The sequence below is a fragment of the Tyto alba genome, unplaced genomic scaffold (assembly GCF_018691265.1).
Source record: "Tyto alba isolate M040663 unplaced genomic scaffold, T.alba_DEE_v4.0 Super-Scaffold_11, whole genome shotgun sequence".
Lineage (NCBI taxonomy): Eukaryota > Metazoa > Chordata > Aves > Strigiformes > Tytonidae > Tyto > Tyto alba.
Window position 1 is genome coordinate 3,197,490 of NW_024881273.1, and position 14,911 is coordinate 3,212,400.

The window sequence follows — 14,911 nt, forward strand, 5'->3', positions numbered from 1 at the left end:
CGCGGTTTGGGGCTGGGGGGCCGCGGGCTGGTCCCTGCGAGCCGCGCTCAGCTGCCCCACGCTGGCTGGCTCCCAGCTCCCGGCCGCTCCGCTTTCCTCCCACACGGCCGTTTGCTCAGCCTAACAAGTCAGCATCTGATGAAGTCTCTGCCGTTTGGCTCCCTCAGGGATTATAATATGACTGCAGCAGGTCCCAGCTATTCTCTGCAGCCCAGCATGTTGTTGCTTCATTAAACGCCAAATTGTTACATTAATTCTAACTGCCCTGTAGAGATGTAGCTGTCAGGAATGATTTACTCGCCTCCAGCTGACTCAGAGACTTTTTGCAGGCTCCTGCAGAGGAGCGGGAAGAGGCCAGTGCCCGGGTGGGAGTGGGATGCAGGACGTGTGTCCAGCCAGATACTGGCAGCGAGTGGCTCTGCCCTCCCCAGAGAGACAGAGACGCTCTTCAGACCCCAGTGGAAAAATAACCAGGGAGCTAAAAAAACCAAAAAGGTGTGGAGTTTGTTTTTGCCTCTGCCGGTGGTGACCAAAGCTGCCTCTTAAAATGCAACATCTTTGATGGAATATTTACTGAGTCCAAATCTCTGGGATCTGTCCTTCACCCTGGCAGGCTGCGGGAGGAGGGTCTGGGTCATATATAACTGTCAGAAAACATCTCTGGTGAGTCAGGACTGAGACAGTTGTTAGCTCTCCTCTGTGTTTTCCCTGGGTTCAGTGCAAGGATCTCAGTGCTTCACGCACAGCAAGTCAGTCAGGAGAAGGGGAAGGGACCCAATTCCCCTCTATTTGGACATTCCATCCCTCAGGAGCCCCGAAACAGCAGCGAGGGCTCGCCGGCCAGTGCCGGTCCCGGCAGCATCACTGCCGGCTGCCTGGCCCCAGAGCCCCAGGGCTGCACCAGGTCTCCTTTATTCATTTGTTAGAAACTACCGGAGCCTTCATTCAAAATGGAGAGAAGACAAAAGAACTTGATAGCCAATATGCAGTTTCTGTTTATAAACCTGAAAAGACCGTTTAAATAGTATCCTCTGTCAGAGGATCAGAGTCTATGCTTTCTGTAGGCAGTACGCATGCCTTCCTGACACTCCACTCACAGACACTTATACACATATGTGTATCCTGCAAGAGAAATGTGTTCTAACATGGACAAGTTCGTTTAAACCCAGAAGCCTTGAATATTTGGCTATTAAATTATTTTTCATCCCCAGATTGCAAAATGCTGAGCACAACAGCAGTGCTTCTGCGTTTTAAATCTACGTTTTCCCCAGTCTCTGTTCCCTACCCACTGCACCCGTGTGCCAACAAACACACCAGCACATGTGGTTTAGTGCAGAATGCACTCCCACCTGGACCCATAATAAAGATGTCAGAGAGAAGAAACAAACAAACAAACAAAAAACTAATTTAAACACCTTTGCTTTTCTCCTTGGAGCATTTTTGCTAGCTTGGTCTTCTTCTCAGGTCTTAACAATGCCATTTGCTGCTTTTAAATGTTATTTCAGTGTATAAATCGTGCAGGTCTCCTTTCCTGCCTTGCTCCCACGGAGCGTGGTGCGGGCAGGGAGAGGCAAGGCGGGATGCGCAGGGAACGTCTTTGCTCAGATGCTCTGACACGTTTGGGAGAAGCCAGCGGAGGGTCCCCCGAAGTTCACCTGGCCCCAGTCACCTTCCCTGCTCCCCGGGGGTGAGGGCTTTCACCTGCCCCACTTCCCCAAAGCATCGCTAATGTCCCCAGGTCCTGTGTCCCCAGGAGGTGGGCTGTCCCCAGGCCAGCCCCAGGACCCCCTTTTCCACCTCCTTCCCCTGGCTCAGGCTGGAGAAAACCCACATGTCCCGGCCCTGTTTGGCTCGGCTCGCCCCGGCTCCCCGAGCTGCAGCTCCGGTAGAAGCTGCACGAGTGGAACGGGGTGAATTCACTTCCCTCCCAGCACGGGGCTTCCACTGGCCTCGTGGCTCCCAGCCCAGCTCCCAGGCACTGGGCTGCTGCTCCCTGCCCAGCAGCCTCGGCCGCTGCAGTGAACAGGTTCCCTTGCAGAGCTGACACCCCCCAGAAACTGCAGAAAATATCTGACAGCAAGGTGGTGTCTGTCCCTCCTAACACAAGGGGTTTAGTTTCATTGGCCTCGTACAGGAAATCAGAATGAGAAAAAAAAATATTTCTACTGTTTGACACAAAATCTAATAATTCCCCGTGTCTGTAGGGAATGCAAGTTTAGGCACAAATGCTTCTAGAAGATGAATATGCTGTTTGGAAAAAAAGGACTATACATTAGATTTCTCTCACTGAGAACACACAAAATTTCCAGCCTCCCATGTCATGCACTCACGCCAGTCAGCGGAGGCTGTAAAGCTCACCTGCAAACTGAGCAATGCAAAACCCCTCTTCCTAATTCTGTTTGGGTTTTACAAGCTGTCAGTCAGTTGGATAGTGTTAGTTTTATTTGCTTCTTCCAAATTGGTTTTCTTTTTAATGGGAAGAAAGCATTTATATTAATGGAATCCCTGAGCCTCAGCCCTGAAAGGAGAGGCTGAAATGCAATCCCTGAATTTTATATCAGGACATTCGGGGAGCTCTTCTCCATGTTCAGACCAGCAAAAGCGCCGGCAACTTTCAGCCCGTTCTGCCTTTCAGAGCCAAGCACAAAGGCAGAGGGGGATATTTGCATTTTTCCTTTCTTAAATTCAGCAATCCGCTGGGAATTCCCAGGGTGAGAGGAAGAACAGCACCCGTTATTTGCTGGGAGGGAAACGATGAAAAAAAGATCTATAAAATAATGTGTTCAATTACTACAGTTTCTAGACAGTGGTTTTATAACAGCAGCATTATCCTAAAGTCAACAACATTTCTGTCTTTCTGTTCTTATTTTCTTCTTTTTTAGGAATAAAGAGTCTTTTTTAGTCTTTTTTTAGTGTTTTGTAGGAAAATATTATTTCTACTTGAACTGCCAAAATGTTTTGATGTAAAACACTTACCCAGATTTGGTGGGGGTGATTCCAGATCATAAGTCAAGAGAACAGAAACCACAGAATTCTTGAAAACACAAACTCTTGGTTTCTGTTTGGGTGAAGTTTTGTAATCTGTTTTTTAAAATCTCATAATTTTCTAATTACTCTGTAAGCCTCATTGTCGTTGCGCTGTACCTACAGGTTAGCAGCAACAGTTGTCTCTCTATTACATAGTTCTGGAGAAGGAAGAAAAAGCAGCTCCAGACTTTTTCTGCTGAGCCCAGCTCTGGCCTCAGACTTGAGAGCTCAGACCTGAACGAGGCAAATTTCTGCCTTGACTGCAGGAGACACAGCTTCACCCATCTGAAAAATCCCCCAGGAGCAGAGACATGAGCAAATTTGCATGTATCACCCCCACGTTGAAGCTGGTGTGGTGTTTTTACACCAAAAGCCCCATGGTGTCACGCTGTGGGGTTTCTTCCTTCTCTGCCAGAGCTCTTGGACTGGATCTCCTGAAAAAAAGTCTCGCTGTTGAGTGAATATTGCAGCACTAAGGCAGTGTGCGTGTACCCATTATGCTTTGGGCAGGCTTCTGATCACTCGCAGAGAGCAGAAACTGGGTGTGTTTCTTCTCCTCAGGTGCAACGCACGTGTGACAGGAGGGGGAAAAGCTGTAAAGGTGCTTACACAGTGCTGGTGGTTAACAAGGATTTTGCAAATCTAACTCTTCCTGCAAATATTGCCAACACCTGCTCACTTCTGGAGACATCGGTGTCCCACCCTCACTGAGCAAAGGCTGGGAAGCGGGGAGTGACGGGGGGGCGTTATGACAAACACATCCCCCCGCAGCTGCAAAACAGCGAGGGCGATTACAGGGAGAGGCTGGAGACAACGACACGTCACCCTGTTCCAGCAGTGGCGACGTGGCCTTTAGAAAAGGTAAAGAATAAAAGCCTGGACTTTCCAGGTGTCTCCGCCTGACATCTGGTGAGTCCCCGGGGCACCAGGCGCCGTGCCGGGGTGCTGGCAGCCTCCCGGGGCCGGCACAGCTCTCCGGAGGCAGCTGCACCCCCGGCCCCGGCACTGCTGGTCTCTGAGCTACACGCTCTCAAAGATGCTCGATACACTTAAAACCCCGGTACCAATATTCCCCACCATCCCAGAGGAGTGAGAGCCTCAAAGCCCCAGTGCTTTAAAAAGTGTCTCCCCTCCGATTCTTAAACCAGAGATTTCAGCAAAGTGCTTCACTCAGGAGCGTGACCACAGACAGTTGTATATGAAGACACGCGTGTGCACACGCCTCTCGTGTGTGTACACACACACACGGGCTGCATATGGTCAGTCAAGCTTAATTCCTCAGGGTTTGTTTTTTTTTTTTTTTATTTTCTTTCTGACTTCTCTTTGAAATATCCCAATATCTGACTTCTGGTGTTTCATACGCACAACTCTGTCCACAGACAGACAGTGTCAGACTCTGCTATTTTCTGTTGCTTTATCAGCACAGATTTCTGCTTTACATATTTCTACCTTTGCAGTGAATGCTGAAAAATAGCCATGACCTGTCAAAAATAGCTTGCCCACAATCAAAGCCCGTGCCTGCCTAGAGCGATACTGTTTGGATTTCCTAAGGATTGCCAGCCTCCAAAACTGCCATTTTTTCTTTCAGCTTATCAAAGCATTTTTACATTGGTGGGGTTGCTCCTCTAGTAAGAGGGAAGAGTGTATTTCACCACTTTGTTGAACCATAGCATCAAGTTTTGAGGGCTTTTACTTTTAGTTTCAGGTATTTTTTTTGCCTATCTTGATGCTTTTGATGTGAATTTAGCAAAAGACTATTTAAAGTTTAGCTGACAAATTTATTTGTAATCTTGAAGTATTTGATCATCAGAGAGAAAGCGAGAATATAAATAAAAGACACTGGACATTCACATAATCTACAGTTAATTCAATAATTTTTTTACAGAGAACGATATACATATTGTCTTGCCTTTCCTCACAATCAGCTCGCACTATATCTGCAGAAATACACAAATGTGTCACCAGGAAAGCGTGTGCTCGCTCCGGCACGCTCCCAGCAGTGCCCGCAGAACGGCTGGAACAAAACCAGCCGAACCCCCCAGCTGAGAGACCCCCCCGGGAAGGTATTTGGCAACAAGACATCAGGGTGATTTTTGAGACACTTTGCAGTAAAACTGTTGCAAACGCATTTGAAAGAAAAGCATAAGATTCACAACCCAGAGCTGCTAGTGTTCCTGGGTCAAGAAAAAAATCACCTCTTGACCTCGTGATAAAAGTGTAGTTATTTGGTAATAAATACATCTATCCACGGTTTAATGCTTATATGGAAGAATAAAACTAGCAATCTACAAATTTAAAAGATGAGAAGAAGAATTAACATCTGATTTTCATTTTACAAAGGAAAAGGGTTGTTGGTAAATGATTGGCATGTTAAAGAGCATTTCATTTTAGAAAAGTTAACGTAAATTCAAAATAAAGCAAAACATACCGCATCGATGCGCTTTTTAAAAAATATGCTGGAAGAACAGAGTTGTTTTCTACTATGAATTTCTGAAATGATTCACTATTAACATTTCTCCTATAGAAATATAGACATTGTCACACCTTTTACCGTGGATGAGGACTTTATTTTCTCTTAAAAAGGTTTCGGTGTGGATGGGTGATGAAGCAAGTCCTTGCTTTGGAGAATGCACTGACAACAGAAAGCAAAATACCTTATATCAAATCTGTAAAGCACAAGTCTCGGTGTTTAGTAAAGACACAATAACCAGGCTCGTTTGGACGCTCCGTCTGCTAAACCGCTGCGGTGCGACGGCCTCTGCCCGCCGCCCTCCGCTCGCCCGCCGCTGGCTCGCCCTCCGACAGCACGCCCGCTCTCTCCGCGGCGTCACGCCTTCCTGCCCCGCTCCGCAGTCACCACTTGTCCCTCCTTCGTTTCCAAGAGCAGGTGACGTTTAACAGCACCGAGTCCTTTCCCTTCCCACTGCGCGGCGGTGGACCCTGTATCAAAATTGAGCGTGGTCGACTTCATCCAGCCAAGAGGCTGGGCTGGCAGGGAAATCCGGGTATCCCCCGCTGCTGCCGGTGGAGAGGTCGGAGCTGGGTCCGTTCCCGGCCAGGACCCTCATGGACTGGGGGACCCCTTGTCCGCTTTGTCCCATGATGCCCAAACCGTTGTCGGGGTAAACCAAGCTGGAGATTAAAGGCTGGTGGCCTGGCAGTGCTTGCAAGGAAGCTGGTGACTGGGGTATCCCGTAAGGGCTGCTGGAGCGCAGGTCGTGGTACTGGTCCTGAGCTGGGATGCCGCTGGGATCCAGAGCAAAGCTCCCGTTGGTGCCAGCCGGTCTCCCCAGAGCAGGGGACGCTTCATTGAGATTGCTGTAAATCCCATTGGAATGGCTCATTTCGGACATAGAGGGCTCATCTGAAAGGGAAACGGGCTGGGTTTACTGGGAGAGCAATGGTCACGGCTGGCAGCGGTCACAGGGGAACCCCTGCAAGCTCTGGGTATAAATAGATTAGGTGGATGGGAGCTGAGCAGCCACGCACTTGCCACTTGTAATTCCTTATTATTCCCAGCCTTGTTGATAGTTCTTCATAGAAGGCCGTGGGATTATTATTTTTCCTCAGTACAAACATCTAACACAGTTTGGATTTTAAAAATATGCATGAAAAGTACCTATTAAAATATAAGACTGTGATTTAAAAATAATCCTTTAAAGGGGAAATGTGAGTTCAATATATTTTCACCTTTTGTTCTGCATTTCTATTTGGATTTGAGGTTTATCTTGTATTTCGTTATCATTTTTAGGAGCTACCTGAACGCTCACTCACCGATGCAAGAAAAACTCTCCATTGCTCAGAAAAAAAAGATATTAAATCTCAGCAGTATTTGTCTGCTCAGACACAGGCTAATGAAATGTATTTGTATGACCTAAAAACACTTCTGAAAAATGAGCAGTATTTTTTAAGTTACCAGCAAAAATTGTTTGCATTCGTTAGGGGCTTTATGGACAGTGAGAGCTGCTCTGTTGCCTAGGATACAAACCTGTTTGTGGCATCAAGCTATCAATAATTGTTCAACATTTTTTAGTTATTATTTATAGTATATTCATATTTAATGACGCTGAGGCACAGCGTGTATAAACAGACTTGAAAATCAAATCGTTTTTAGGAACACAGGAGAGAAGCTGAGATGCAAAGCTGTGTGTGTATAAACATACGTGCATTATAGACGTGTGTCTGTGTAAATATGTACACAGAGTTTTGCATTCCAGCTTCTCCCCTGTATCCCTAAAACCCACACACAGACCAGATCACGTCGCCAGAGACCCCCCCGCGGTCCTGGGCTGGGGGTTGGGGCTGTGGAGGATGTGCCCCCCGCAGCGCTGCAGGCACCAATGCCCCCAGCCCAGCACGGGGCCACATCCTGCTCCTGCCCCGTTGCTCTGGGCCTGGAGGGTGCGGGGTGAGGCTCTGCAGGACAGGAGCTGATGTAGCCATGTCCCTGGGTTTGTCCGCAGAAATCTCGGCTCCAAAAATGGGACCCTCCGATGCAGGAACCTCCTAACATGCAGCAACCTGCTTTTTGCAGCACAGTGGAGAGGTAACAGCTCCCGCAGAGCTGGGAAGGGAGTCCAAACTAGTAACTATGCAAACAAAACCACGTCTAAATATGATGAAAAAAAAAAAAAAAAAAAAGAAAAAAAATCTACCTACTTTTCCCCAGAGAAATGCTCAGTCATTCCCGACTTTGGGATTTTTTGTATTTTTAAGAGTCCCTTGCAAGGGCTGTATACAAGTAGAGGCTCCAACATCCTCAGTACCTGCCCGGGGAGCTCTCCCTGCTCTCCCTGCACCTTTCTGGGCCTGATCCAGCCCCCCAGAGGGAGAGGAGAATGTTCCCTGCGGTCCCTCCGCCACGGCCCCCCCAGTCCCCCCCCACAGCCCTGCCAGGACCGGGCAGTCGCGGCTGCACTGCTGTAAATCACTTCTCCCACCTTGGGCGCTTGTTTTTTACTCATGATATAAGATTGAAAATTATTAATGGAGCACCGAGGGGGGGAAGCAGCTTTGTAGGGAGGGCACAGACCGCGCTCTGCAAAACCCCGGGTGGAAACGGGGCTTCGGGGACCGACCTGTGAAGGAGACCTCGGCGTCGCTGTCAGGTCCCTCCTCCTGGATGCTGTCCTTGTCAGACTTGGAGGTCCCCCGGGATCGCTTCATGTTCCTGAAGTACTGACCCCACCGCTGCCTCCCAGCATCTTTCTTCAGCCTTTTCTCCTTGGCCCTGCGGTTTTGGAACCAGACCTGCGAGCGGGACAGGAGGGGGAGCTGCCTCTCTGCCGGGCCGGCTCCTTCCCCGCCGCCCCCCGGGCAGACCCGATGGGGGGGCGGCTGAGAGGGGGATGATGAGGGTCTCCCCGTCTCACCTGCACCACCCGCATGTCCAGCCCCGTCTCCGACGAAAGCTGCTCCCGGACGTGCCGCGCCGGTTTGGGCGAGTTGTTATAAGCGTTTTTGAGGGTCTCCAGCTGCTTGGCTGTGATGGTGGTGCGGGGCCGCTTGGCCGTGGACTCAGCCTCTGCCGACACGGTGCGAGTTAGAGGGGAAGTTAGCGTGGGACCCCCCCGTTCTCCCTCCGGCCCCTCCCCGACGGCAGATGCTCCCGGCGCCCCTCCCGCCCGCCGCACCGGAGGGCAGGGGGGCCCCGGGCCGCGTCCCCCTTGCCCTCGGGGGGGGTGGGAGGGCCGAGGCAAGGGGTACCTCTCTGCTTGGCCGTCTCGTAGTCTGCCTTGCAGACCAGCCTGCTGTCCTCCATCAGGTAGAACTCGTCGCCGGTGGCCAGCTGCCGTTTGCAGACGATGCAGGCGAAGCAGTGCAGGTGGTAAACGAAGTCCTGGGCCCGGCGCACCACCTGGGTCGGGGGGATGCCTTGCTGGCAGGCGGCACACTTCGTCCCGAAGCGCCTGAGAGGGAGGAGGGAGTGGGAAAAAGGAGGGGGGACACACAAGGGGACAAGCGGCGGCTGAGCGCGGGAAGGGGGGGGGGGGTGGCCCCGGCCCGGCCCCGCCGCTGTCCGCGGTGCTGAACCCCGGCCCCGCCGCTGTCCGCGGTGCTGAACCCCCACGCGTGTCCCTGCGCGCTGCTGCCCGCCGCGCTGACACCCACCCGCGCCCACCGCGGTCCCGTCCCCACGCACTTGAAGAAGTCCTCCTTGCAGTAGACGCCGTCCCCGCGGCTGAAGCACTTCTCGGCCAGCTGCGTCTGGCAGTCGGAGCATTTCAGGCACTTGCTGTGCCAGTGCCGGTCCAGGACCTTGAGGATGAACCTGTCCACGATGTGCTGGTTGCAGCCGGCGCACAGCGGGATCTCTGTGGGGAGGCAGCCCCCCGTCAACCGCCGCCCCGACGGCCCGGCCCGCCGCCCACGGACTTGCTGTCGCCCGACGGCGGACCCGGGGGGGTGGGCCGGGAAAAGGCCCCGAAAAAAAAAAAAAATTAGTATGCGTTCAAATTCGTTTGCGTGGCGCCGTGTGAGCCTCCCCGCCGCGCCGCGGAGAGCAGCGAAACCCCCGGGCCACGCACAGCGGGGGGAGCGCCCAGGGACACCGAAGAAAACGAGAAGGGAAGTGATGGGGACGGAATTAACCCCGTGGGCTGAGCCGCCGGCAAAGTCGCAATGCAATTATTCCGGGCTCTTTTTGCTTTTCCTACACTTTGAAAATTCACCTGCATATAACGGCGGGGTAGCCCGGACAGAGTGAGAAAATAAACTGCCAAAAATTACGAGAACTGCACTGAAAATAAAAACGCGGTAGGCTTGCCCTGTCGCCCTGCAGATACCGACAGAGGTGATACAGAAAGAGATGATATAAGGACACAGAGAAATAGAGATATAAAAATAAACAGATATCACAGATAGAGAACGAAAATGTACAGATATATAGACATAAATATATTGCTATCAGTATATAGGTATAGATATAGATAGGTAGGTAAAAATGTGGATATAAAGGTACATAAATATAGATATCTCGATATAGATACAGATGGAGAGATATATAGGCACGGCTGTAGAGATAGATGCAGATATAAGAGTACCTATATGTAAAGATAACTATATATAGTGATATAGCGATGTATAGCTGTGCTCAGGGGTAGTGGTAGAGACGATCTCGTTATAGGCATCAATCGTCACCCCAACAATTCACCGCGTCCGAACAAATAACCCCAATAACGGCAGCGCTAAAGGCGGCGGCCCCGGCCCCGGGCGGCCCGGGGAGGACGCGGCTCCGGTACCGGCACCGGCTCCGGCACCGCGGCACAGCCCGGCGCAGCCCCGCCAGGTCCCGGTCCAGCCCGGCCCGCGGTTCTTACGCTGCATGGTGACTCCGCGGGCCGCGGCAGCGCCGCTCCCTCAGGCGGGGCGCGGGCACTGGCGCATCTTCCGCGGGGTGCGGGCGCAGCCCCCGCCGTTCTCCCGCCTCGCCGCTGCCGAGGCCGGCCCGGGGCGCGTTCCCCCACGCCGGCTCTTCCCGGGCCCCCAAATCACGGCGGCAGTTGCCCGACACACCCCAACCCCCCCGGCCGCTGCCACCCCCGCGGCGCCGGAGATTTAATTCCCTAAAGCGGGTTATTTTTAGATGCCGGCCCTCCCTGCCGGTGCCGGGCTGAAGCGCCGGGCTGGGCATCGCGGCGCGTTGTATTTAATCCCCCCCCCGCCTCCGGGGCCGGCGGCACATCCCCTCCCGCCTCCCCTTCCCGGCCGGGCACGGCGGGAGGGCGACGGCTCCGGAGCGCACAGAAACGAAACCGGGGCGGGGGCCACCCCCCGACGGGGCCGAACCGTGGCGGGGGGGGGAGATGGGGGGGGAGGCAGCGCCCGGGGCGGGGAGCCAGCGGCGGCCGCTTCCCCGGGGTCGTTGTTGAACCGCAAACGCCGGGATCTGCCCCCGGGCCCCCGCAAAGCACCGCGCGGCTCGACCCACGCGGCGGCACGAAACTCCCACCGGGCCCAATCCTGCCGCCCTGCCCCAGTCCCCCGCCACGGTAAGCCCCGGTGAGCCCCGCCGCTCCTTCCCTCTGCCTCCCCGGTGGAGCCCGGCCGGAGACCGCGGGACCCATCGCGCCCAGTGGGAAAACGGCGTTTTCGCGTCGTTCCTTCTACCGGGGGGTTCGCTTTCGGCGTTGTCGCCTCCGTCCCCCCCCCGCCCGCCCCGATCGCAAAACCATCTCCTGATTGCTGGCTCAAACGCGCAACTACCGCGGCTGCCATCTCCGCACCGCGGGGGAGAGCCACGGAAAGACAAACCGGGCGCCAAAGCCCGGGGTAGGAGCGGGGGGGGCTGCCGGGCTGCCCGGCCCACGGGGTCGGTCCCGCTACCTGTGACACCTCGGTCCCCGCACACCGGCGGGGCCCCCGACCCGTCTCCTCGTTGTTTTGTTTTTAAGCCCCGTCGATGCTGTCGAGAACTGGGACGGCCCCGAGCAGGGACCGGCCCCGCCGCCCCGGCCCGGGCTCTGCCGCCCCCGGTGAGACCCCCCCGGTGGCCTGGACACCCCGGGGGAGCGAAGCCAGGTTTCCCCCGCCCCGCCAGCGCTGTCTCCGTTCGTTAAACTGGAGGGGAAAAGTAGTTAGGACAGGAATTAACGGGAGTTTTTTCCAAAGCGGGGAAAAAGCCGGATCGGAGCTGGGCGGGCTGGCGCAGGGGGTGCCCACCGTCGGGGTGAAACCGGTGGGCAGAAAATCCCCGTTATGTTCCTGCTCTCGTTGTGCGGGAGCCCCGGGCAGGAGCTGCCGCTCCGCCGTGCCGGGCAGAGCTCCCGCCGGGGGTGGGCAGGGGGTGAGCCCGGGGCAGCCGCCGCTTTCGCCCCCGGAGCGGGAGGGGAGTCCCGGTCCAGACCCGACGGGACTCAAACGGGTTCCTGGAGCGGGCGCGGGGCCGGAGCCGCCGGCGTACGGGGGGCAGCGGGGGGGTCTCTGATGTCGGGGACGGGGCAGGAGAGAGCGAGAGGGAGCGTGGGGCGGGCAGGACGGATCGGGATGGACCCCCCGGTGCCGTCGGGCCGCCCTCCCTCCCCTTGCAGCCTGCCCCGACGGTGCCCCCGGGGAGCGCGTAACGGGCGCGGACCGACTCCCGCGGGTCGCCCCGCTCCCGTCAGGGCTCCCAGAGCCTCCACCGGTGCCTCCGCGGTGGGGACGCGGATGTTTGCGCGCTTCCCCCGTTCCCCTCACCTGGGCTCCGCGGGAAGGGGCAGAGCTCCGCTGCTTTCTCCGAGCCGGCGCGGACCCGCTCCAGCAACATCGCGGGCACGTCGGGCGCCGTCCGAGGTGCGCGGGCGGCTGCGGAGGAGTGGCGGAGCGGCGCGGAGGGGAGCGCAGGGAGCGGCGCGGGGGCTGGCCGCCGGTCGGGGCGGAGCGGGGCCGGGGCGGAGGGGCGGAGCGGGGGCGGCTCCGCGCCGGCGGGTCGGGGCGCAGCTGGGCCGCGGTTCACCGCGGGGCTCTTTAGCATCACAAAAGAGGGGAAGGGGGGGGCGACACTGTCCCCTCACGTCCCACGCGTGGGCTCAGGCTGTAGCCGCTTCCCTCAGGCGCAAAACGGCCCCGGGGTCCCCCGCGAAGCTCCCGACGGCGGCACGCCGTGGGTCGAGGGAGTAGCCGTCGGTGGGAGCCTCCTCCCGGGACCGGCCTCCCCCCGCCCGCCTCCGTGCCCGGATTTCGTTTTTCTCCGCTGCGTGGGTCTTCCCCGACGCCGCCCGTGGGGAGCGGGGGGGGGGGGGGGCTCATCCCCCTCCAGTAATTAGTTAATGAGAGCGGAGAAGTGACGGATGAGGGCTCGCGTGTGACCCACGGCAATCAGCGCCCTGCGGCTGGAGGAGGTTCATTGTATTAATTGACGGGGCGGGCACGGACTCGTGTGTATTCGCATGTGCACGCGGCGTGTGTGCAGGAGCACGCGTGTGCACGGAGGGGTGCAGGGGCGTGCACACGAGGGTTCTGCACGCGTGGCTGTGAGTGAGGGGGGAGCGTGCCAGCGTGGGTGTGCCCGCAGGTCCGTGCAGTTTCCCGTGTGCGTGTGCCTCCGCCCGCACCCGCGTGGTTTTGCTCCGTTCCGCGGGTGCTCGTGTCTCGGCGTGCGTGGAGGTGTTGGGGTGTGAGCAGAGGGTGCGTGTGGCGGGGTGGCCGGCGGGGGGGACAACCCCGGGCGTGTGTGCGCTGCTTGCTCCAGGCAGCCGGAGCTGATAATTATGGTTGTTACTGTGAGCCCGTTAATCCCCCGAATCCCTTTACCTCCTGCTCGCAGGGGATTACAAATTAATAAAAGCAGCTTAGGGGCGGGAGCCTCCAAACACACATATGTTCCTGCACGGGGACTTTCGCCCGCCCGTGGGGGCAGCCGGGGAGCACCCAGGGCTGAGCACCCACCCTGTGGCACCCGTGTTGGCCCCGTGATGCTGCTGAGCACCCCTGGGCGCCCGGTTGCTTTCATGCCTGCTCAGGATCCTGCACGGTGCGGGGCCCGACGGCTGGCTCAGGAGTGTCCCCTCAGATGGTTCCCCTGGCTGGGGAGGGGTCAGACCCATATGACTGGAAAATAGTGCAGGGAGATATTTTGGGGACCAGGATCTGGTGTCCCCAACTAAAGTACCTAGAAATGCCAGGCTGGAGGAGAGCTGGGGCAGGGGTAGAGCACTGGTGGAGCATCACCAGTACGGCGCTGCAGTAATGCTGGTACCACCAGCACCGACAGCACTGGGGCAGCTCGACCCTCCCCAGGGCCATGAACACCTTTGAGAGGAGGGGGGCACCCCAGCTGGTCTTTTTTAAGCTCAGTTTTATAAGTAGATTTTTAGTCTGATCCTCTAAGGAAGCAATTTAAGAAAGTGTACGTGTGGTGGTGGCTGTTGCCCAGCACTCGGGGCACGGTCGTGGCGGTTGTGGCTCTGCAGGATGGAGGGCACTGGCCGCTGGCCCACTCAGGTCACTCACACTGTGGCAGCATCTCCGGGGTTCTCACAAAAAGCCCCTTTGGCCACACTACACCCACGCCTGTACCCTCCTGCCCAGGCACCAGACCCTGCCCATCATCGTCCTCATTGTGGTTCTGCCACCATTAGAGAAAAAAACAAAACAAAACAAAACAAACAAACCAAAAACAACAAACCCACACATATTTATTCCCATTTTTTCTCTCTCTTCTCTGGTTCAGCAGGTCACTTATCAGCCCCTGAGAAATCTGGGCTTAAACAATATTCCCCTCCCTGTTCCCTTCTGTGGACAGACCCGGGGGCTGCACCCTCCTCCTGCCAGAGGAATTTGGGCCGGTTTGTGCACGACACCCCTGGTCCCCACCACCTTGCTGAACAGTCCAGAGTCCAGAGGGGACTTCCCAGGACAACCCTTAGCACCTCGCTAAGAGGAGGCAGCAGATGTATTAACTTTGGGTGGTAGGGACAGGACACTGCCCCCCCTTGCCCCAGTAGGGACAATGTTTGAGGGTGAACACAGGAGATTTGGGCGAGGAGCTCATTCCCCAGGGGAACGTCGCTGCTCTCCAGGAAAGGCCACAGGCCAGGAAGGAAACGCAGGTTTCTCTGGAGAAGTGGGTTGCAGTGCCCAACTTCAAAGAACGAACCTTATCTATAGGTTTAGAAATCTTCCTGGTTTCTACTAATCTTTTGGAGTATGTCTGCAGGTAGGTAATATATATTTTTAGTGAGTCATCTGTCCCCACTTCTCAGCGGCACCGTGGATGGTGCAGCCAGATTCAGAAGGAGCTCAGCAGCATCCCGGCCAGGGGAGATGTTAAGGCTTAAGGGGAGGGAAGATTTGTGTGTGTGTGTGTCTATATAGAATTAGTGCAAGTCTTCGGTCAGAAACCAAAAAGTTTTCCACCACTCCTGCAAATACTCACTGATATTTTATGAAGTTATGGGATAAC

General features: G+C 55.7%; 1 protein-coding gene across 2 annotated transcripts; it reads right to left on the bottom strand.

Moving 5' to 3' along the window:
- Positions 1 to 4,807: 4,807 nt before the first annotated feature.
- LHX3 (LIM homeobox 3) lies at positions 4,808 to 12,337 on the bottom strand. Of its 2 annotated transcripts, none has more exons than XM_042786786.1 (6): positions 12,205 to 12,337; positions 9,170 to 9,341; positions 8,734 to 8,936; positions 8,400 to 8,551; positions 8,106 to 8,277; positions 4,808 to 6,391 (listed from the first exon to the last, which is right to left on the bottom strand). In XM_042786786.1, exons 1-6 carry the CDS (start codon positions 12,272 to 12,274, stop codon positions 5,973 to 5,975), a joined length of 1,188 nt encoding a protein of 395 aa, XP_042642720.1. In that variant the 5' UTR covers positions 12,275 to 12,337; the 3' UTR covers positions 4,808 to 5,972. The 2 variants fall into 2 exon arrangements, with proteins under 2 accessions (XP_042642720.1, XP_042642721.1); XM_042786787.1 differs by lacking the exon at positions 12,205 to 12,337 and adding an exon at positions 10,347 to 10,541.
- Positions 12,338 to 14,911: the final 2,574 nt, after the last annotated feature.

Coding starts and splice junctions, on each gene's coding strand:
- LHX3 (XM_042786786.1), bottom strand. CDS start 12,274: ATGTTGCTGGAGCGGGTCCGCGCCGGCTCGGAGAAAGCAGCGGAGCTC. Junction 9,342..12,204: donor CCCCTTCCCGCGGAGCCCAG/GTGAGGGGAACG, acceptor GCCTCCCCACAG/AGATCCCGCTGTGCGCCGGC. Junction 8,937..9,169: donor TGCAAGGAGGACTTCTTCAA/GTGCGTGGGGAC, acceptor CCTCCCTCTCAG/GCGCTTCGGGACGAAGTGTG.